The 22,634-nt window shown below is 42.7% G+C and overlaps 2 protein-coding genes across 3 annotated transcripts; both read left to right on the top strand.

Moving 5' to 3' along the window:
• The first annotated feature begins 4,357 nt into the window (after window positions 1-4,357).
• Window positions 4,358-8,324, top strand: gpr206 (P2Y purinoceptor 14). 2 transcript variants are annotated; one of them, XM_014161959.3, is made up of 3 exons: window positions 4,358-4,497; window positions 6,003-6,430; window positions 6,979-8,317. In XM_014161959.3, exons 2-3 carry the CDS (start codon window positions 6,033-6,035, stop codon window positions 7,715-7,717), a joined length of 1,137 nt encoding a protein of 378 aa, XP_014017434.1. In that variant the 5' UTR covers window positions 4,358-4,497; window positions 6,003-6,032; the 3' UTR covers window positions 7,718-8,317. The 2 variants fall into 2 exon arrangements, with proteins under 2 accessions (XP_014017434.1, XP_082822574.1); XM_082966448.1 differs by lacking the exon at window positions 4,358-4,497 and having other exon boundaries at window positions 4,749-6,430; window positions 6,979-8,324.
• A 511-nt stretch (window positions 8,325-8,835) lies between these two features.
• On the top strand, window positions 8,836-10,584 carry gpr171 (G protein-coupled receptor 171). Its single transcript, XM_014161961.3, has 3 exons — window positions 8,836-8,981; window positions 9,129-9,544; window positions 9,692-10,584. Exons 2-3 carry the CDS (start codon window positions 9,171-9,173, stop codon window positions 10,341-10,343), a joined length of 1,026 nt encoding a protein of 341 aa, XP_014017436.3. The 5' UTR covers window positions 8,836-8,981; window positions 9,129-9,170; the 3' UTR covers window positions 10,344-10,584.
• Window positions 10,585-22,634: the final 12,050 nt, after the last annotated feature.

Below are 22,634 nucleotides of genomic sequence, written 5' to 3'. Positions count from 1 at the left end.
AGGTGGCGTACACATCACGGACAAACTGAAATGGTCCACCCACACAGACAGTGTGGTGAAGAAGGCGCAACAGTGCCTCTTCAACCTCAGGAGGCTGAAGAAATTTGGCTTGTCATCTAAAACCCTCACAAACTTTTACAGATGCACAATTGAGAGCATCCTGTCGGGCTGCATCGCCGCCTGGTATGGCAACTGCACCGCCCACAACCGCAAGGCTCTCCAGAGGGTGGTGCGGTCTGCACAACGCATCACCGGGTGCAAACTACCTGCCCTCCAGGACACCTACAGCACCCGATGTCACAGGAAGGCCAAAAAGATCATCAAGGACAACAACCACCCGAGCCACTGCCTGTTCACCCCGCTATCATCCAGAAGGCGAAGTCAGCACAGGTGTATCAAAGCTGGGACCGAGAGACTGAAAAACAGCTTCTATCTCAAGGCCATCAGACTGTTAAACAGTCATTACTAACACAGAGAGGCTGCTGCCTACATACAGACTTGAAATCTTTAATAAATGGATCACCAGTCACTTTAGTAATGCCACTTGAATAATGTTTACATATCTTGTATTACTCATCTCATATGTATGTACTGTATTTTATACCATCTATTGTATCTTGCCTATGCCGCTCTGTCATCCATATATTTATATGTACAGTATATATATTGTTATTCCATTCTTTTACTTAGATTTGTGTGTATTAGGTAGTTGTTGTGGAATTGTTCGATTACATGTTTGATATTGCGGCACTGTCGGAACTAGAAGCGCAAGCATTTCGCTACATTCGCAATAAGATCTGTTAACCATGTGTATGTGACCAATAACATTTTATTTGATTTGCATAGTAGCAATATCAAAAACACAAAGTGTCCAGATAAAAACATTTTATAAATATTTTATCATTATTAGATTATGCTTACCCAACACACTTATCTAAATTGATGGGTCATGTGAAGGAAAAGCTATAACCACCCCCCAGCCACATCTAGCTAAGTGGATGGGTCATTATTGTCTAGACGTACACATGTTCATGAAATATAATAGATGGCCGTAATCACCCCCAGACACACCTGGCTAATTTGATGGCTCATGTAATCCGGCTGAAGTGGAGTCTTGTTTAGACATGTACAGTGGTTACTCCTTTAAAAGTTGCGTCATACTGCGGCACATCATTTAATTGCCAGCCATTTTTTCTGTTACTGCAAGTTAGTGCTAGTTTGACCACCAGAGGGCATCTTTGAGAAGCATTTGATATGTCTTCCATATTGGCATTACCAGAGATGGGGAGGACACACGGGAGACCAGGGTTCAATTCCCAGACGGGGAGGAATGAGTGGCTGTCCTTGTAAATAAGAACTTGTTCTTAACTGATTCCATATGTGTTATATCATAGTTGTGATGTCTTCACTATTATTCTACAATGTAGAGAATAGTAAAAATAAAGACAAATCCTGGAATGAGTAAGTGTGTCCAAACTTTTGACTGGTACTTGATTAATTAATTTGATTAATGTTATGCTGTTTCTATTTCATGAAAAACCAAAAAACCTCTGGGTTTCTGTTAGGATGGAACGGAAAATATGGAGCTGTTCAACATGACGCTCATAATTCAGAATGTTGTCAGATTGTCAGTTTGTAAATTCAGACCGTTTCACTCTCACATTGTAGGGTTGATTTGAGCGTTCTGGCCTTACAACGGCAGTCAAGCAGCCAAGCTAACGTTGGCTAGCTTGCTAGCTACTTCCAGACACAAATGAGACCACTCTGACCATTTTACTCACCCTAGCAGAGCTGGTTAGGCAGTTTTCATGTTATCCAGAGCGTTGCTGACTGTAACTGTGCTGCTGGAAACAATTTAATTACGCTTTTTTACCAACGTTTACTGACACCGGCCATATTCAACGGGTGTTGAGCGCTTGTAAATTCATTATTCTGCGCTCTGGTACTCAGACGAGAGTGCTCTGAAATTGGTGTAGATAGCCACAGCGAATTTACAAAAACACCCGAATGTCCATTGAGAACGCACGACAATACCATTTAGCTAAGCTAAGAATGACGGGAATAATCAAGCCAATAAACGTTGGGTAGTTAGATAGCCTATAGTTAATATACTGTCAAGTTTGATGTTTGTCTATTGATGTTCTGTATTATGTCATTTTTTGTGTGTGTGTGCTTCAACAAAGTACTGAGTGAAGGGTCTGAATACTTATGTAAATGTAATTGTTTTGTTTTTTCTTTTTAATAAATGTACAAAAAAATGCTTTTTCAATATGGGGTATTGTGTGTAAAACATTTTAGAATAAGACTAACGTAACAAAATTTGGAAAAAGTCAAGATGTCTGTATACTTTCCGAATGCACTATATCATATCATGATACAGTATATTGTTTTGTCACTCAAACCAGAGAACAGTACTGTATCTTGAATGTCTGCTATTTTCAGTATATATATATATATATATATATACACACGTATATGGATATTTTGCAGCAAAAAATGTAAGTTAAGAAAGTTTAAAAATTGTTTAATCCCCACATGGGGGCAGTATACACACACACACAAACAAATCTCCTCTGTGGTTGTAATAGATAGAGCTACATTTGCATGGCTGGAGGAATGTCTAGAAGAGAGGATGTTTCAGGAAACTAGAGGCCTGAACAACAGCATTCCAGAGTACCAGGCAGCCACCAACTCCTCCATAGGGCTCATAGGGCTCTGACGCCCCTCATTTCATGGTTGTGGTTCCGGAACTGACATGGCCAGTCATTCCTAGCATACACATTTCAACAACATGCTGGTCAACGTTGAATAAAATACAGCATTGACATATGTGTCGTCCAGTCACAGAGCAGATGCAAGTCACGTGATCTGCTGTCAGCTGCCGTCATGTGTTCGCTGGCGGATCACGTGGCTTGTATCTGCTCTGTGATTGGACAATACAATCCGCAAGGCTCACTACATCAACATACGAACGGTCTTGCATTCTCGGGAGAAAATAGAATGAAACTATCATCCTCCTCACGTTCACTCATTTTCCCATTCACCTTTAAGTTGCTGTATAAGGGGAAATAAAAACATATAACCTGCTAGCTTGATATATCACTGGGGTATTTATGTGGTTCTTACTGAATTAAATGTATTTGTTGGATGTGTGTGAATGGAGGACAACTCCAGGCAGTGCTATAGCTTGTTTATTTGTTTGTATCAAACTGCACAGACAAGGGCTGCGTTTCAAACATGTTAAAGACACACCCTCCTCCACTTACCCTCGCCTTATGCCCTTGGGGGAATCCCAGCGGCCGTCTTTGCCGTCGGTCCAAACAATTAGCCAAGCAAGGGAAGTTGGCAACGTAAGACCCTCAGCCCTCGTTTGTGATCTAGTGTTCAATTCTGTTCACTCCAGGGCCTGAAACACCCCATAATTCAATTTGCGATGATTGTACGTACATCCGCTAAGAAAAGTCAGACAAAACTTAAAACCAACATCAATATGGAGAAGTCAACATACAAGTGTAAGTAAAACCGAATGTAAATAAGTTATGCTACTAATGCATATGACGGCACATACAAGTATCGTAAAAGTAAGGATGTTTTTGTTTGGTTAGCTTTTGGAAACGTTAGCTAGCGCATACAACTTTCCCTGACATTATAATTTCTGATTTACCATATATTGTCGAATGGTTAGTACTCGATGCCTGCGGATGCATTGTCTTCTAGCCAATATATGAAATACAATCATAATTGACTGTAGCGCATATAAAACACACACAGCAGCTATGGGTGGTTCCATGATGACTGAAAACACAACCGTGGGACGAACGAGTGGCAAATTTCCGGGCAAGGAATTTATTCCTCCCTCACCCATTGCCCTGCAAGTGTCAATTCATCATACGTCATGATACTTCTTCAGAACTGTCCACTTAATTTGAGGGCTGAGGGTGTGTCTTTTACTTGTTTGGAACACAGACAATTAGGGAATTCAAGAAGTGATGTTTCTGTGAATGCTCCAGATGACCTTATTACACCATCAGAATGAACTCAATTCATTGAGGAGAACTGCCACGGGGCAAAAAGGTAAATCATATTTGTCAAGCGACCTCTTGATTTGACTTCCAAATGCAGTATCTGAGACCTGCATTTATAGTATTGAGTGATGACCTATTTAGCTATCACTACATCACTCTTTCTTGACTAGACAAAATATTTCCATGCTCCCTCTTCCTCTGTCTCTAGAACACATGCACGCTCACACACATGTACGTATGCTCACACGTGCATTCAGGCATTCTCACTCTCGCTCTCTGTCTATCACAAACACACACACAGACACACACACACACACACACACACACATTCATACGCATTCACACTACCTCATACAAATACAGTGAGGTTCTTCCTTATGAAAAAAGGAAGTTGTAGAGAATATAGAGAACATACTTTGATCTAACCAGGCGGTCCAGCTGACATACTGTGTCATTGGAACAGAAAAAAAGGGTAAGGGATATATCCATAACAACATTCTCTATTACATAGTGATAACTTAATAATCCTGCAACAAATTAGTGAAAGATTTTTTTTAAAGTAACAGCTTAAGAGATCAATAGTGGAGCGATGCAGATATCTATTTCCCTGTCAGTTAATGCACCAACGTATTTTACATATCATGCTAGTACTACTTTCATGCATAAGCATGAATAAACGACTTATAGTTTACATTCTATTCATAAATTAGTATTTTCAAATGTATACTATTACTTTTATTCAAATGTATACTATTACTAATAAGCATTTATAATGATTTATTGATGACTACTACAAAGCTTAACCAATATCATTAATTAATAGTTGTAGATTGACAAAGATGCTGTAAGGAAGTGAGGCAGAAGAAAGTTGATATTCGAGGATCTATATAACAGATAGATAGGAGGATTGTTCCACGAATAGAGAGACATTTGTGTCTCTTTGATATTTTAATTAATTTGAACATAGACCACATGGAAAATTCAATAAATATATATATTTTTTATATGAGTAATGACTTGCTAAAGTGCCAAAATGTATCACTTTGACATGCCCCTCTGTGCACCCTCTGTGACTTCTAGGAAGATTTTTAACCACTTAACACCAGACTTTTTCCAAGTTTTCATCATTATTGTAAGGTCCTAGTTGTGTTACTGCTTTGACAAAGTAATTTCTGAAGATTATTATTTAATTCATGTGATTAGATGAATCACTAATCACATAAAATAAATAATCTTAAAATGCCTGTCCCTGAATTTAAGGTCAACCTTGTTACGTGAACTGGCCTCCCGTTTTAATATGGTGCAACTATTCCTTTTTTAAAATAAAAAGCTGGTTGTACTCTTTTTGGACATTTTGTGGTGGAAAACAGCACGTCGAGCATAACATGTTACCCATAGATAGACGGGCTAGAAATGTTTTAACGATTCCATTTTTTTTGTGAAGCTTGAATTCAATTGCCCCTCCCTGTGGCACACAACAAGCTTCTTTTCCCCCTGTCACAAGGGATTTATGGCTGATTTAAGATGAAATCGTCAAACCTGTTACGGTCAACCCTGTTACTTTATTTGACACTTAATAGGCACTTACAACAGTATATTTTTAATTTAACCTCAAGAAGGGAAAATACATTTTTTATTAAGTTGAACATGTGCTCTTTATGACAGAATGTTAAAATTAAGTTTAAAAATGATATATTACACAAAGTTACACTACTCAAAAGGTGCTCATTTGGTGTTACGATCAAGGCACTTTAGAGATTTTTGGGGGGATATTGTTGGAGGATTTAGTTCTCAATAAAGAAATTGTGTTGTTTTAAACTTAAAGCAAGCACAGTCAGTATTGTTTGATGAGAGAACACCGTGTGCTGAAGATCAACATTATTTCAAACAACAAATATTAGAGAGAAAAGCTAACAACAAATCACTCCTCTTTACTCTGCTCTCTGTGTATAAACCTGTATACAAATGAATATCCAGGCTGCATACACAGTGAAAGGAGTGGGAGGAATGGACAGCTATTTCAACACATCCTCTGTACAGACCATGAACTACACTGTGGGGAATGGTTCCGGGTCGGCCTCTTGCAGCTTGATGGAGGTCTCCGCCCACCCATTCTTCACCGTAACCTACTCCCTGATCTTCCTGGTGGGCCTGGTTCTCAACGGCTTCACGGTGCGGATCTACTTCTGCCGAGCCCAGCGCCGCCAATCCAACATGACAGTATATCTGCAGAACCTGGCTGTGGCAGACTTCTTCCTCAGCCTGTGTCTGCCGCTCCGCATTGCCAACTACGCCACCCACAACTCGACCCTCATGCGCCACGTCTACTGCAACTTTGGAGCCACGGCCTTCTACCTCAACATGTATGCCAGCATCCTCTTCATGGACTACATCGCAGCCAACAGGTATTTATTGATAAGTGAAGTGTCCATGTCTGTCAGCCTGTATGCCATGGATTTGGTTGTTATGTCTGATAGCACAGGCGAGAGGTTCTATAAAGATGGAAATAGCAGTGGAAAAAATTCATGGAAATGCCCCTGCTAGTCAGCATAAATGGTTGAGACATTTTCCCATTGTTTACAACAGATACTGTAGGTGTTGTGTATATATAATCTTTATCCATTTAATTTTCTTGGACTGTAAATAGAAAAGGCCAGCTGACCCCATCAAATGCCTTTACCACGTCCAGTGACACAACTACAGCAATCTTGTTTGATTTGGATATGTGAATCAAGTTGAATAGTCTTCTTGTGATGCTGCGTAAGTGTCATCAGTGCTAGCTACCCTTCAAATGTATCATATTTTTTTTGCAGATTTCACATTCAAAAGGTGCACATTTCACTGACACCATTCAGGTTGGCAGCCATGTTCATGAATACAACATCAGTAAGACTCAGTAATGAGTCAGTTCTCAATTCCTCTCACCCCTGCTAAGCCATCCTACTGCCTACAGGTACCTGAAGATCGTCCGTCCTCTGGAGACCCACGCCCTGCAAACGGTGCGCGCCGCCCACTACATCTCCATGGCAACCTGGGTCACCCTTCTGGCCTCATCATCTGCGTACCTGACCGTATCCCTCCTCACCACTTGGGGTGCAGATCTCATCCCCGGGAACATAGGCTGCGATGCCCTCCACAGCACCCAGCTTCTACTGCTCTACAAGATCATCCACAGTTTCTCGGCCGCCATCTTCCTCTTTGTTCTGTTTTCCCTCCTCTTTTTCTACTGGGGCACCATCCTCAGGCTGCGGCAGGCGCAGCTGAACCAGCAGAAACATCCTTCCTGTGGATCCGGAAGGAACCTCAGCCGCTCCAAGAGAAACATGCTAGTTCTGGTCGCTGTGTTCTGCGTGTGCTTCGTGCCGTACCACCTGGTACGCCTGCCCTACGCCTTCCTCCGGCCCTTCTTGCGCAGGTGTTACTGGCATCAGGCCTTCTACTACATGAAGGAGCTGACTGTGCTGCTGTCAGTCCTCAATGCCTGCCTGGACCCACTCATCTACTTCATCTTCTGTAAGTCCTTCAGGGCCCAGCTGGGCATGCAGAGGCGTTTTAGTACGACAATGGCACAGCCAGACAGTACAGCCCCACCGCCAGGAGCTAGGAGAATTAGCCAGGGGAACCTGACCACCCTGTCACGCACCCAGACAAGGACGTCGTTCAGCATGTCGAGACGGGCCAGTGTCATTTAGGACACACCGCACTGCCCTCCGCTGGTACATTTTCTATCTACTGTATATATTTTTAAAGCAGCTCTTCAGCATACCTATAAATGATTAGAACTTTGTATTGGAGAAAAAAATATGAAATGCCTAGAATGTCAATACTTCTTTTGGAGGCTGAAATTTGCTAATTTGATGTCTCTACTCAATACAGAATATGAAATGGGTTACCTATGGTCTAGATAGAACATACATTTGCCTATTTGCCTTGTACCGCTATTTTGCCCTGCTGAGAGCCTAGACCTCAGACTTAAATTTTCCTTTAATGATAAACTCAGACGACAGCTTGATCTGACTGATTATATGTAACCTGGGGTTTACCTTAGTGATTTAGACAGAGAAATATACTGTTTGGCCTTGTTTCTGTCCCCAAACTCTCTATTCAACCTACCTGCACACACACTCTTAATAAATGTCTCTAGTATTGTTGTTGACAAAAGTACAGTATCAAATCATGGTAACATGTACAGCCAGATAAAACACAAGAGTTAGTGTATGTGCACTTTGTCTCCTATGTATTTGTAGCAAGCTCCAATAAATGATAGACATTAGAAATGAGTAACTGTCCTAATTTCCATGTGTGATCTAAAGCACAGATTAGGGAACAGAAAAAGCACTTCCCTATTGAGCACATCTTATTTCTGTGCACCACAGAATTTCATGTCCTCAAAATGTAAAACCTTAAAAGCATAACATAATATAGCTAAAAGCTTTTTGTTTTTGTGTGGTATGAGGAAGGCTTTTACAAGAGGAAGTCCAACATACAGAATGCCAAAATAATATTGTAGCAAATAATAAACCTAAATATTAAATATGCAATTAAAGTGCATCCTCTTTTAAAGCGTTAGATTATATCTCAGTTTCTAATGCTAAATAGGCGTGTCAAATAGGACATTTCAACCAAAAATAGGATTGTTTCAATCTACTGGACAACTGGTGAGATACTGTCAAGCAAACGTATTCTTTGGGTATAATGGGATAAAAAATAAAAAAATGGATAGACTGTTTTTCAAACTATAAATTGGTGAGATTCTGAATGGAAATAATTTTTGGGCTTCCTTCTACCGGTCACTGACTCTCTAGGATGTGTAGTCTGGGTGTATACGCTAAAGAAGTTGAACATGAAACTCATAGTGTTCACCACTTCCTGTAATGTCTGATTTTAAACAGACGGTGACGTCGGTGACTCAGCTGAAAACCAACAAACAGACACAACGGAAGAGTGACATTTAAAGTAAGCTTCTCATTTTTTTTAAACAAGGTTGATAGGTGTTACGAAGATCGCTGCAGTACACTTTTTAATGTTTTGCTGGCTCGCCTCAGTTTTCTAAACTGATCTAATTTGAATGGCCTAACCACATGGGGATTTTTCTTTTGTCAGTCAAAAGGTGCATGTTGTGTTAGACTATCTACTCCCCAATTGATGATGACGCTTCCCACAAACTCCACCGATGACATCCTCCCTCAGTGCGTCGTCAATGACCAGATGGAGCCTTTTAGCGTGCTCTACATCCTGGTCTTTCTCACCAGCATGGCTGCCAACCTGGTGGCTCTGTGGGTGTTCGTACACAGCTACAACGCCAAGAAGAGCATCAATGTCTACCTGATCAATCTCCTGACCGCTGACCTCCTGCTCACCCTGGCCCTGCCCTTCAAGGTGGCCAAAGACCTGGGTGTGGCACCCTGGGGCCTCATGGTCTTCCACTGCCAGGTGAGCGCCGTGGTAGTCTACATCAGCATATATGCGTCCATCTTCTTCCTCACCTTCGTCAGCATTGACTGCTACATGCAGATCAGGTATTATTATGGTCTTTTGAACATATTTTAATGTTGTACTATTGTTAATTATTGTGTAAGATTATTAGCTTTTTTTTGGTCAAATGTTTTGCTAGAATGAGAGGCACCTTAAACAGTGATTGATTGATGTATTGATTGATTGACCAGCCAGAGCTCCAGACTGTTCCGTATACAGGAAGTGGGCTTCGCCAGGCTGATGTCAGTGGTGGTGTGGCTACTTGTGCTCCTCATCATGGTGCCCAACATGGCCCTGCCCATCCAGGACATCCAAGAGAGGGAGTTCCTGAGCTGCTCCAAGCTGAAGCAGGAGGTGGGACTCCACTGGCACGGCCTTGCAGTCTTCCTCTGTACCATCCTGTTCCTCAACGCGTCCACGGCCGTCCTCGTCTCCAACGGTCTGGTGCTAAAGAGGCTGCTGGCGAGCAGGAATGACCCTGAACAGTGGCGCCATGCTCGCCATGCCACCGTCAATGTTATGGCGGTGACGGCAGCGTACGTGGTGTGCTTCGTGCCGTACCACGTGGTACGGACGCCCTATACGCTAACCCAGACTGAGGTCATCACTCCAGACTGCCAGACCAAGAGGCACCTCTTCCTGGCCAAGGAGTCCACATTACTGCTGGTGGTGCTGCACCTCTGCCTGGACCCCGTGCTCTACTACTACTTCTCCAAGGCATTCAGACAGAGGGTCAGGGAGGTGTTCAGGAGTAGGAGGAGCAGGCGGGATTCGAACACCAACCCAACACCTGACCCTGCAGCTGAAGACTTGAAGCTGCAGCCAATAACTGCCAAAGAGTAGGAGAGAGAGAGGGGTTGACAAAGACAAAGAAACAGAGAGAGAGAAAGAGAGAATGACCACAGGCATGAAAAATTTGGCGGCAACGTTTTACAAACAACTATCCAATAGAGTAGCTTATAGGCCTAGACAAAAATAATTCTTCGCTGTTGGGTGTTTTATGCAGTCCTATGATGTTGTAATGTTATGATTGCATTGTTTTACATTTCATTGTTGCATGATCACACTGAATAAAAGTAACAGATGATTGCTTATTTTTTCACTAAATTCCTGCATTTCAACACATTTTGACATAGTGCAGAGGAAAATGTGCAGTTTTATAATGGTATTCTACACATTTTGTCATTAGATTTAGAGAAAATGTTTCAGTTTTAAAGCTAATTTCCTGCAATTCTACACTTTTTTGTTATGGGGCAGGATCCCCCCCAGTTTTATAGCTCATCTCATGCTTTTGTTCATATTTTGCTAGCACACGGTGTCCCTGACTAGCAAGCTAGCTAGTTAACTACCACACAATGTCGCTCTAGCCCCCGCCTGCTAGCACAGCAGGCGGGGGCGACCGGTAGACAGTGTCCTTCGCCCCCGCCTGTCGGGCATAGTTTTCTCCGGTATGCAGCAGACGGGAGGTGTGGGCGACACCGTGTACTAACTAACTAAAAGCTAGCACAAAGTGTTGCTAACTAGCTAGCTAGTTAGCTAGCATATGGTGTCGCCCCAGCCTCCAGTAGACAGTGTCCTTCGCCACCTGTTTTCCCGCAGTTCTGTTAACAAAGGTGGGGACAGGTGTTTGGCAGGTGGGAGCGAATGACAGTCTACTGGTTAATACTTTTATTTCCCTTTTGACCCACATTCAAAAGTGTTACAAGCATGAAGATGTCGTGCTTGACGGGAGGTGTTCATGCAGGAACCAATTGGATGCTCAAGGGGGGCATTCCTGCAGATGCAGTAATGGAGCCTTTCAGGAACACTCCGATTTGCAGGCTGCAGTTGCACACTATTGATTAAGTAACCTGGCCCTGCTTTTGTGCAGTGTGTCATGTGGTCAAATTAACTTCAATCAATCAAAAAATCAAGCGCAATCAACTTGACATTCATGACTCTGCTTGAAGAACACATGAGAACATGTCTGGGGAAGGATTGGCAGGGGTGGTAGCAGAGAGAAACTGCAATTCGATTGAAGGGGAATGGGCAAACAATCAAACTTTACTCGGTGTGATGGCAGTTCAGCACAGCTGTGCTGTAACTGGGTCAGGGGTGGTAGGAGACAGTGACTGAGAAGAAAGCAAAGCAAGTACGTGCATAGTGGTACAAATAAAGGGGAAAGAAGGAAAAATAAAAACAAAGCTGGAGAGAAAGGGAGTAGGGGTTTGAAGGGGAGCAAGAGGTCTATGGAGGATATGAAGAAAAGGATGATTGAGGAAAGCAACAGAGTTTCCAATGTCAGAGGCAGTTCAGTAGAAAGTGCCGAGGAGGAAGGGCAAGATAAGTTGCGAGGGGATCATGGAGCTCATCAGGAGGAGCATAAAGTGATTCTGAAGCTTAGGGAGGAAGGGGGAGTTGGGGCAATGAGTCCGATAAGGTTGACGGCTGTGATAAGAGTTGATTGGGGAAGTTGTCAATACAAAAGGGTTAAGAGATGGGAGCTTGTTTGTGTTCTGTAAAGACATGGGGCGGAGGAAAAAAGCTCAGAGTGAAGCAAATAGGGAGTAAGGTAGTGTTGAGCAGCTGGACTGATCAAGCATTGGGGTGATAATAGGAGTGCCTGTGAGTGTTAGCACTAAAGAGGTAAGTGACAATTTGAGAGGAAGCGTTTCAGTGAATGTTCAAAGATGGCAAGCAACAAGGAATGAAGTGACTGTAGATAGCCCGTCTATTCTGTTACATTTCACGGACAGGATACTTCCAAATAAAGTAACCACTGGATATGAGTTATTATGTGAGGGCTTCTGTACCCAAGCCTTTAAGATGTTCTAACTGTCAGAGGTTTGGGCAACAGTCTGTAAAGAGAGAAAGAGGTGTGCCAGGTGTGGAGGGGAGCATGAGTATGGGAACTGTGTCAATAGTGTACAACCAAAGTGCTGCAGCTGTGGGGGTGCTCATAGTGTGGTGTATGGTGGGTGTGAGGCAATGAAGCAGGCATTGGAGGTGCAACAAGTGAGAGGGGAGAGAAGGGTGTCATATGGCGAGGCAGTGAGGGAGGTCCAGGTCCAGGGAGATACAGGTTCAAGGAAGAGATGGGTTGGAGCATCTAGACCAGGGATAACGGGGCAGGTGGGCAGAGATATCGTATACAGTTGAAGTCGGAAGTTAACTGTACATACACCTTAGCCAAATACATTTAAACTCAGTTTTTCACAATTCCTGACAATTATCCCAGTAAAAATTCCCTGTCTTAGGTCAGTTAGGATCACCACTTTATTTTAAGAATGTAAAATGTCAGAAGAATAGCAGAGAGAATTATTTATTTCAGCTTTTATTTCTTTCATCATATTCAGGGTGGGTCAGAAGTTTACGGACACTCAATTAGTATTTGATAGCATTGCATTTAAATTGTTTAACTTGGGTCAAACATTTCGGGTAGACTTCCACAAGCTTCCCACATCAAGTTGGGTGAATTTTGGCCCATTCCTCCTGACAGAGCTGGTGTAACTGAGTCAGGTTTGTAGGCCTCCTTGCTCACGTACACTTTTTCAGTTCTGCCCACACATGTTCTATAGGATTGAGGTCAGGTTTGAGGTCTATAAGAGACCCTTCCTGAGCGGTATGCCGGCTACGTGGTCCCATCGTGTTTATACTTGCGTACTATTGTTTGTACAGATGAATGTGGTACCTTCAGACATTTGGAAATTGCTCCCAAGGATGAACCAGACTTGTGGAGGTCTACATTTTTTTTTGCTTTGGTCCTGGCTGATTTCTTTTGATTTTCCCATGATGTCAAGCAAAGAGGCACTGAGTTCGAAGGTAGGCCTTGAAATACATCCACAGGTACACCTCCAACTGACTCAAATTATGTCAATTAGCCTATCAGAAGCTTCTAAAGCCATGAAATCATTTTCTGGAATTTTCCAAGCTGTTTAAAGGCAGTCAACTTAGTGTATGTAAACTTCTGACCCACTGGAACTGTGATACAGTGAAATAATCTGTCTGTAAACAATTGTTGGAAAAATTACTTGTGTCATGCACAAAGTAGATGTCCTAACCGACTTGCCAAAACTATAGTTTGTTAACAAGAAATTTGTGGAGTGGTTGAAAAATGAGTTTTAATTGACTCCAACCTAAGTGTATGTAAACTTCCGACTTCAATTGTACATAGATAAGAGAATGCTGTTGAAGTTTACAGCAGGAGCTATCAAAGCACTGCTAAAGTAGTCTAAAACAGAGAGGATTCAGCTAATAGTGAAAGTGGCTGGGAAACATCTGAGTATGACAGGATTGACATGGGCAGAGTTTTGAGATTACCTCAACCAGCCGAAGCTGGAGTTTTGTATTACTGGATCTTAGTTATGGTAGTAATACTACAATGGAACCCTCAAAGCTCGTTGGCTAATGGGCAGGAGTTCAAGCAGTTTGTTGTGGATATGCCAGCAAGGCCTACCTGAAGTAGATGACCGTGCTGCTGTCAGTCCTCAACGCCTGCCTGGACCAACTCATCGACTTCATCTTCTGTAAGTTCTTTAGGGCCCAGCTGGGCATGCAAAGACTTTATAGTACGACAATGGCACAGCCAGACAGTACAGCCCCACCGCCAGGAGCTAGGAGAATTAGCCAGGGGAACCTGACCACCCTGCCATGCACCCAGACAAGGACGTAGTTAAGTATGTCGAGACGGGCCAGTGTCATTTAGGACACTTGGACTGTCCTCCTTCTGGAACCTTGTTTAAAAATATATATAATTTGCACCTTACTTTAAATGTCACTCTTTCGTTGTGTCTGTTTGTTGGTTTTCAGCTGAGACACACGAAGTCACTGTCTGTTTAAAATGACATTATAGGAAGTGGTGAACACTATGAGATTCATGTTCAACTTCTTTAGCGTATATGCACAGACGACACATCCTAGACAGTCAGTGACCGGTAGAAAGAAGCCATAAAATATTACCATTCTGAATCTCACCATTTTGTAGTTTGAAAAACAGTCTAACCATTTTTTCATTTTTTATCTCACTCTACCTAAGGAATACGTTTCCTTGACAGTATCTCACCATTTGTACAGTAGATTGAAACAAGTCCTATTTTTGGTTGAAATGGCCTATTTGACAGGTCTATTTAGCATTAGAAACTGAGATATAATCTAACGCTTTAAAAGAGGAAGCACTTTAATTGCATATTTTATATTTAGGTGTTACTATTTGCTTCAATATTGTTTTGGCTTTCTGTATGTTGGACTTCCTCTTGTAAAAGCCTTCACACCACACACAAACAAAAAGCGTTTAGCTATATATCAAGTCTATTATGTTATGCTTTGAAGGTTTTACATTTTGAGGACATGAAATTCTGTGGTGGGTTTCGTCAGTCTGCTATCTGCTACAGGAACTGATGCACAGAAATAAGATGTGCTCAATAGAGAAGTGTCATTTCTGCTCCCTAATCTGTGCTTTTGATTACACATGGAAATTAGGACAGGTACTAATTTCTAATGTGTATCATTTATTGGAGCTTGCTACAAATACATAAGACACAAAGTGCACAGACACTAACCCTGGTGTTTTGTCTGGCTGTACATGTAGCCATGATTTGATTGATTGAACACACAATGATTAATACTGTGATTTTAGTCATTTAGTCTTATCCAGAGCAACTTACAGTAGTGAATGCATACATTTCATACATTTTTTTTTTCTTCTGTACTGGTCCCCCGTGGGAATCAAACCCACAACCCTTGTGTTGCAAACACCATGCTCTACCAACTGAGCCACACGGGACTAAAAATAATAACAAGGCAATATATATATAGGGACTACTGATACTGAGTCAATGTGCGGGGTTACAGGTTAGTCAAGGTAATTTGTACAGTTGTGGCCAAAAGTTTGCAGAATGACACAAATATTAATTTTCACAAAGTCTGCTGCCTCAGTTTGTATGATGGCAATTTGCATATACTCCAGAATGTTATGAAGAGTGATCAGATGAATTGGAATTAATTGCAAAGTCCCTCTTTGCCATGCAAATGAACTGAATCCCCCAAAAAACATTTCTACTGCATTTCAGCCCTGCCACAAAAGGACCAGCTGACATCATGTCAGTGATTCTCTCGTTAACACAGGTGTGAGTGTTGACGAGGACAAGGCTGGAGATCACTCTGTCATGCTGATTGAGTTCGAATAACAGACTGGAAGCTTCAAAAGGAGGGTGGTGCTTGGAATCATTGCTCTTCCTCTGTCAATCATGGTTACCTGCAAGGAAACACGTGCCGTCATCATTGCTTTGCACAAAAAGGGCTTCACAGGCAAGGATATTGCTACCAGTAAGATTGCACCTCAATCAACCATTTATCGGATCATCAAGAACTTCAAGGAGAGCGGTTCAATTGTTGTGAAGAAGGCTTCAGGGCGCTCAAGAAAGTCCATCAAGCTCCAGGACCGTCTCCTAAATTTGATTCAGCTGCGGGATTGAGGCACCACCAGCTTGCTCAGGAATGGCAGCAGGCAGGTGTGAGTGCATCTGCACGCACAGTGAGGCGAAGACTTTTGGAGGATGGCCTGGTGTCAACAAGGGCAGCAAAGAAGCCACTTCTCTCCAGGAAAAACTTCAGGGACAGACTGATATTCTGCAAAAGGTACAGGGATTGGACTGCTGAGGACGGGGGTAAAGTCATTTTCTCTGATGAATCCCCTTTCCGATTGTTTGGGGCATCCGGAAAAAGCTTGTCCGGAGAAGACAAGGTGAGCGCTACCATCAGTCTTGTGTCATGCCAACAGTAAAACATCCTGAGACCATTCATGTGTGGGGTTGCTTCTCAGCCAAGGGAGTGGGCTCACTCACAATTTTGCCTAAGAACACAGTCATGAATAAAGAATGGTACCAACACATCCTCCGAGAGCAACTTCTCCCAACCATCCAGGAACAGTTTGGTGATGAACAATGCCTTTTCCAGCATGATGGAGCACCTTGCCATAAGGCAAAAGTGATAACTAAGTGGCTCGGGGAACAAAACATTGATATTTTGGGTCCATGGCCAGGAAACTCCCCAGACCTTAATCCCATTGAGAATTTGTGGTCAATCCTCAAGAGGCGGGTGGACAAACAAAAACCCACAAATTCTGACAAACCCCAAGCATTGATTATGCAAGAATGGGCTGCCATCAGTCAGGATGTGGCCCAGAAGTGAATTGACAGCATGCCAGGGTGGATTGCAGAGGTCTTGAAAAAGAAGGGTCAGCACTGCAAATATTGACTCTTTGCATCAACTTCGTGCAATTGTCAATAAAAGCCGTTGACACTTATGAAACGCTTGTAATTATACTTCAGTATTCCATAGTAACATCTGACAAAAATATCTAAAGACACTGAAGTAGCAGACTTTGTGAAAATTAATATTTGTGTCATTCTCAAAACTTTTGGCCATGACTGTACATGTAGGTAGGGTTAACTTACCTGGGCAAGCGTCCCACCCTAGTCAACAGCCAGTGGAATCGCGTGGTGCGAAATACAAATACCTCAAAAATGCTATAACTTCAGTTTCTCAAACATATGACTATTTTACACCATTTTAAAGACAAGACTCTCGTTAATCTAACCACATTGTCCGATTTCAAAAAGGCTTTACAGCGAAAGCAAAACATTAGATTATGTCAGGAGAGTACCCTGCCAAAAATAATCACACAGCCATTTTCAAAGCAAGCATATATGTCACAAAAACCAAAACCACAGCTAAATGCAGCACCAACCTTTGATGATCTTCATCAGATGACACTCCTAGGACATTATGTTATACAATACATGCATGTTTTGTTCAATCAAGTTCAGATTTATATCAAAAACCAGCTTTTTACATTAGCATGTGAGGTTCAGAACTAGCATACCCACCGAAAACTTCCGGTGAATTTACTAAATTACTCATGATAAACGTTCACAAAATACATAACAATTATGTTAAGAATTATAGATACAGAACTCCTTTATGCAATCGCGGTGTCAGATTTTAAAATAGCTTTTCGGCGAAAGCACATTTTGCAATATTCTGAGTACATAGCTCGGCCATCACGGCTAGCTATTTTGACACCCACCAAGTTTGGGACTCACTAAACTCAGAATTACTATTACAAAAATTGGATTAACTTTGCTGTTCTTCATCAGAATGCACTCCCAGGACTTCTACTTCAACAACAAATGTTGTTTTGGTTCCAAATAATCCATAGTTATATTCAAATAGCTCCGTTTTGTTCGTGCGTTCAGGTCACTATCCGAAGGGTGACGCGCGAGCGCATTTCGTGACAAAAAATGTCAAAATATTCCATTACCGTATTTAGAAGCATGTCAAACACTGTTTAAAATAAATTTTGATGCTATTTTTCTCGTAAAATAGCGATAATATTCCAACCGGGCAACGTTGTATTCATTCAAAGGCTGAAAGAAAAAAATGGAGAATTCTCATGAATGCACATCTCAGTCTCACTGTCCCCAGGCTGACCACTCACAAACAGAGCTGTTGTACTTTGCCCAGAGACAGCAGACACCCCATTCCACTTTCTGGCGTCTTTAGAGAGCCAATGGGAGCCTTAGAAAGTGTAACATTACAGCACAGATGCTGTATTTTCGATAGAGATGCAACAGAAGGACAACAAATTGTCAGACAGGGCACTTCCTGTATGGAATCTTCTCAGGTTTTGGCCTGCCATATGAGTTCTGTTATAAAGTGCTAAATGAATCCTAACTCACGGTGTGTTTCATAGGCAAAGTGTTGAAGGTGATTCCACAAATCAGATTTCCACTTCCTGCATGGAATCTTCTCAGGTTTTGGCCTGCCATATGAGTTCTGTTATACTCACAGACACCATTCAAACAGTTTTAGAAACTTTAGAGTGTTTTCTATCCAAATCTACTAATTATATGCATATTCTCATTTCTGGGCAAGAGTAGTAACCAGTTTCAATCGGGTACGTTTTTTATCCGGCCATGCAAATACTGCCCCCTAACCCCAACAGGTTAAAGTGACTATGCATAGATAATAAACAGTGAGTAGCAGCAGTGCAAAAACAAGGGGGGTGTATCAATGCAAATGGTCCAGGTGGCCATTTGATTAATTGTTCAGCAGTCTTATCCTTGACTTGGCGCTCCAATACCGCTTGCCGTGTGGTAGCAGGGAGAACAGTCTATGACTTGGGTGACTGGAGTCTTTGACATTTTCTTGGGCGCCTAGTATATACACACGCCTAGTATATACACTATCGTTCAAAAGTTTAGGGACACTTAGAAATGTCCTTGTTTTTGAAAGAAAATAACATTTTTGTCCATTAAAATAACATCAAATTGATCAGAAAAGCAGTGTAGACATTGTTAATGTTGTAAATGACTATTGTAGCTGGAAACGGCAGATTTTTAATGGAATATCTACATAGGCATACAGAGGCCCATTATCAGCAACCATCACTCCTGTGTTCCAATGGCACATTGTTTTAGCTAATCCAAGTTTATAATTTTAAATCTCTCACAGTCAAGCAAATGTTCAAGGGAGAGATGGGTAGGCGCATCTAGACCGGGGATAACAGGGCAGGTGGGCGGAGATATGACATGGGAAGAGGTTTGAGATTACCTCAATGTATTACTGGATGTTAGTTATGGTAGTAATACTACAATGGCATGGAATGCTCGAAGCTTGTTGGCTAATGGGCAGTAGTTCCAGCAGTTCGTTGTGGATATGCCAGCTAAGCCAGCTAAGCCGACTTCAGAGTTTATCATACAGGTTATGTAGTGGTTCGTAATGGACAGAGATATAGGGGGAGGGGGAGAGGTGGGGGGGGGGGGGGGGTGCCACCTTCATAAAGCAAGGACTGCCTTACAAGATGCTAGGCAAAGGTATTGAACACGAACATGTGGTGGTGGAGATGTGGCTGAGAGGGGTGCTAGTGAACTACTATAATCCTGGTCAGATATTGGACCTAGAAGTGCTGGAGAGGGTGGAGGGCCAGGATAGAAGTAAGGTAATGTGGTGTGGGGATTTTAATGCCCACAACACACTCTGGAGAGGGAAACGAATAGATGGAAATAGCCAAGTGATGTAAAATCTGATTTAAATGAAAGACCAGTATTGATGTAGCCACAGGGAAAGAGTCTACGTTGGACCTTACTCTGGTATCTAGTGCAACGGCAGGAATCTGTGTGTGGGAGGTATGGGAGGAGTCGAAAGTAGGGAGTGATCCTTATCCTTACTGTATGCACAGTAGGCCGGAGGGAGGAGGTGTCAGTGGATGGAGTAGGCAGGTTGGTGTTTGGAAGGGCGAAGTGTAACCAGTTTCAGGAGCTGATGAGTGAGCAGGTGATGGCTCAGTGGATATAAGAAGGTATGTGGATACTATGAATAACTGGGTGAGAACAGCTTTAGTGGGGGCAGCTACTGAGGCTATACCTCAGGAGTGTGGGGCAATGGTGAGTAGGAACAGGATATTTAGAGTGCTGAAAAGGATGCATGACTTCCAACATCTGATTCAGTATAAGCACGCCCAGGCCCTGGTGAGGAGAACTAAGAGATCATGTTGGCGTTGGTTCTGTGACACCATTGGAAGGGCGAACACCTGTGTGAGAGGTTTGGGGGATGATTAAGATGATGAATGGGGTCAGAAGGGAGTGGGACTATCCAGTGTTGATGAGTGGGGAGGATATGGTAGTAACAGATGAGGAGAAGGCAGAGATGATGGCCAAAGCGTTTGTCCAAGTGCATAGCTCGGCAAATTTGTCAGAGGGGCAGAGAGAGAACGAGCAGGGAGAACCCTGGAGTGCTGGATAGGAGGGAGGATGTAAATTACGCGTTGAATGCACCATTTACCATGGGAGAGATGAAGAGGGTAATAGGTAAGGCTGGGTTAACTTAACCTGAGAAAGATGAGGTGTGCTATGTTATGTTGGCCCATCTTAGTAATGAGGCACTGGATAAGGTATTGGTGTTGTACAACAGAGTGTGGGAGTAAGGGAAACTACCAGGCAACTGGAAGAAGGCAGTAGTGGTACCAATCTGGAAGCCAGAGAACAACCCAAAGAGGCCAGCAAGCTATTGGCCAATAGCTTTAACATCACATGCATGTAAGATTGCACAATTGGCCCAGCGTCATCTGGGTTTGGCCGGGGTAGGCCGTCATTGTAAATAAGAATTTGTTCTTAACTGACTTGCCTAGTTAAATAAAGGTTAAATAAAAAATGTATAAATAATAAATAAAATCAGAGTGGGTTCAGGAAGGGGAGGGGAACTATGGACCCAGGAGCAACGTACAATTGGATAAAGGACTTCCTGTTTGGAAGGTCTATCCAGGTGAGGGTGGGGAAGTCTCTGTCAGGCAGCTACCTAGTGGATAACGGTACACCGCAGGGGAGCGTGAATAGTCCTCGGTTGGTCTCAATCATGATCAATGAGGTTTACTCTCAGGTACGGACGGATATTGGGAGGTCGTTATTTGCAGATGAAGGGGTCATGGAAGAGGGGAAGAAATGTGCCATACATACTGTAGTCAGGAAAGTACAGGAAGCAATTGATGTGGTAGAGCGGTAGGCATTAATGTGGGGATTCAGGTTCTCTGTAGAGAAACCTCTGACAGTGTTCTTTACCAGGAGGAAGGTGGGAGATGAGGTACGATTTAAGTTATATGGGAGAAACTTGGAGAGGGTGGGGGCCCTCAGGTTCCTCGTGGTGTACTTTGACATTAGGCTGACCTGGGCAAAACACATTGAGAGAGTGGTGGGGAAGTGTAAGGTCTTATGGGGAAGGAGTGTGGAGCTGGGCGTTCCTCATCGAGGGCCATGTATGTTGGTTGCATTGATCCGATCTGTAATAGACTATGGCAGTATTATGTTATAATACTCTTTATTCTTCGAATAGCTTTGATGAGTACTCTATCATCTGTGTGAGTGTGACTGCATTCCATAGAATGAGTTGGTGTTTGTAACCTGAGATAGCCTGGAGGAGTAGAACTGGCAATTAATTATTGGGTTAACCTACAGTGACATGGGGTGTCTCATCCTGTGAAAGGGATTTTACAGGCATGCTGGGAATATGAGCGAGGACAGAACACGAGCTTTAGGTGGGTGAGTAATACCCAGGTGAAGGAGATGGGACTGTATGGAAGGGAGTTTAGTCCAACGGTAGCTATTCCTGTGAATCCACCATGGCTGCTCTCGCCTCCAGTAGTCTAGCAGTGTTGGGGAGATTATGGAAAGATAGGGAGGGTGTTGATCCATCTGATTTGTTTAATAGACATCTGGATACTGTATATCAGGATTCTGTGGCCATTTGCACAGATGGTTCAAAATATCCAAGGACAGGACATACTGGGTCAGCATTTGCAGTGCAGGAATGTGGGGTGGCAGTCAAGAAATGTATTACGGATCATCTGGCTGTATATACGTCGGAGCGGATGGCCATACTGTTGGCCTTGCAGTGGGTGGAGGAAGTCAAGCCAGACATAGTAGTTATTTGCTCTAATTCAAGTCCAGTGTTGAGTCTGCAGTCCCATTGCAGGGTTAGACAGATGGGTATACAGACAAGCTTTATCTGGGTCCCAGCCCATTTAGGTGTGGAGGGGAATGAGGCAGTTGATGTACTGGCTAAACAAGCACTTAATAGTGGGGTTGTTGATGTTGTAGTGTCAATGAGCAAGCTAGATTGAAAAAGCTTGATATGGACAGTGGTGGTGCAGAGATGGCAGGAGCAGTGGAATAGAGATACTAAGGGCAGGCAGAGCCCCACCCGTTTTGAGATCCACATTTTTAGCAACAAAAAAATATATACCAAAAAAATATATATATTATTTTTTTGGGGGGGGGGGGCTTGCATGTTATTTTGGCATTAATACGTGTCACATATCAGTTTGCAAACTATGTAAAAAAAATAACTGAGTTATATATAACTGAGTTAATAAAGCCATAAATAACATGGCCATAAATAACATGGTCTCTTTTTTGTTTTCTTGAGTAAGGCAGCTCCAAAATGCAGGTGTTTCAGCCAAGCTCAGTGCTTTCTGTGGTGGTGGGGCGGGCCACCAGAAAATAGGAGCATTGCACCATGATTGGCTCAGTATTCTGTCACTCATGGGGACATTGCGCAATCGCCTAGCTTCAGTCCTTATGTAAGGGTAGACATCCAAAATGT

Source organism: Salmo salar, chromosome 20 (genome assembly GCF_965601325.2).
Source record: "Salmo salar chromosome 20, fSalSal1, whole genome shotgun sequence".
Classification (NCBI taxonomy): domain Eukaryota; kingdom Metazoa; phylum Chordata; class Actinopteri; order Salmoniformes; family Salmonidae; genus Salmo; species Salmo salar.
The sequence above is the reverse complement of the archived record's forward strand: the minus strand, read 5'-3'. Positions and strand labels throughout refer to the sequence as shown.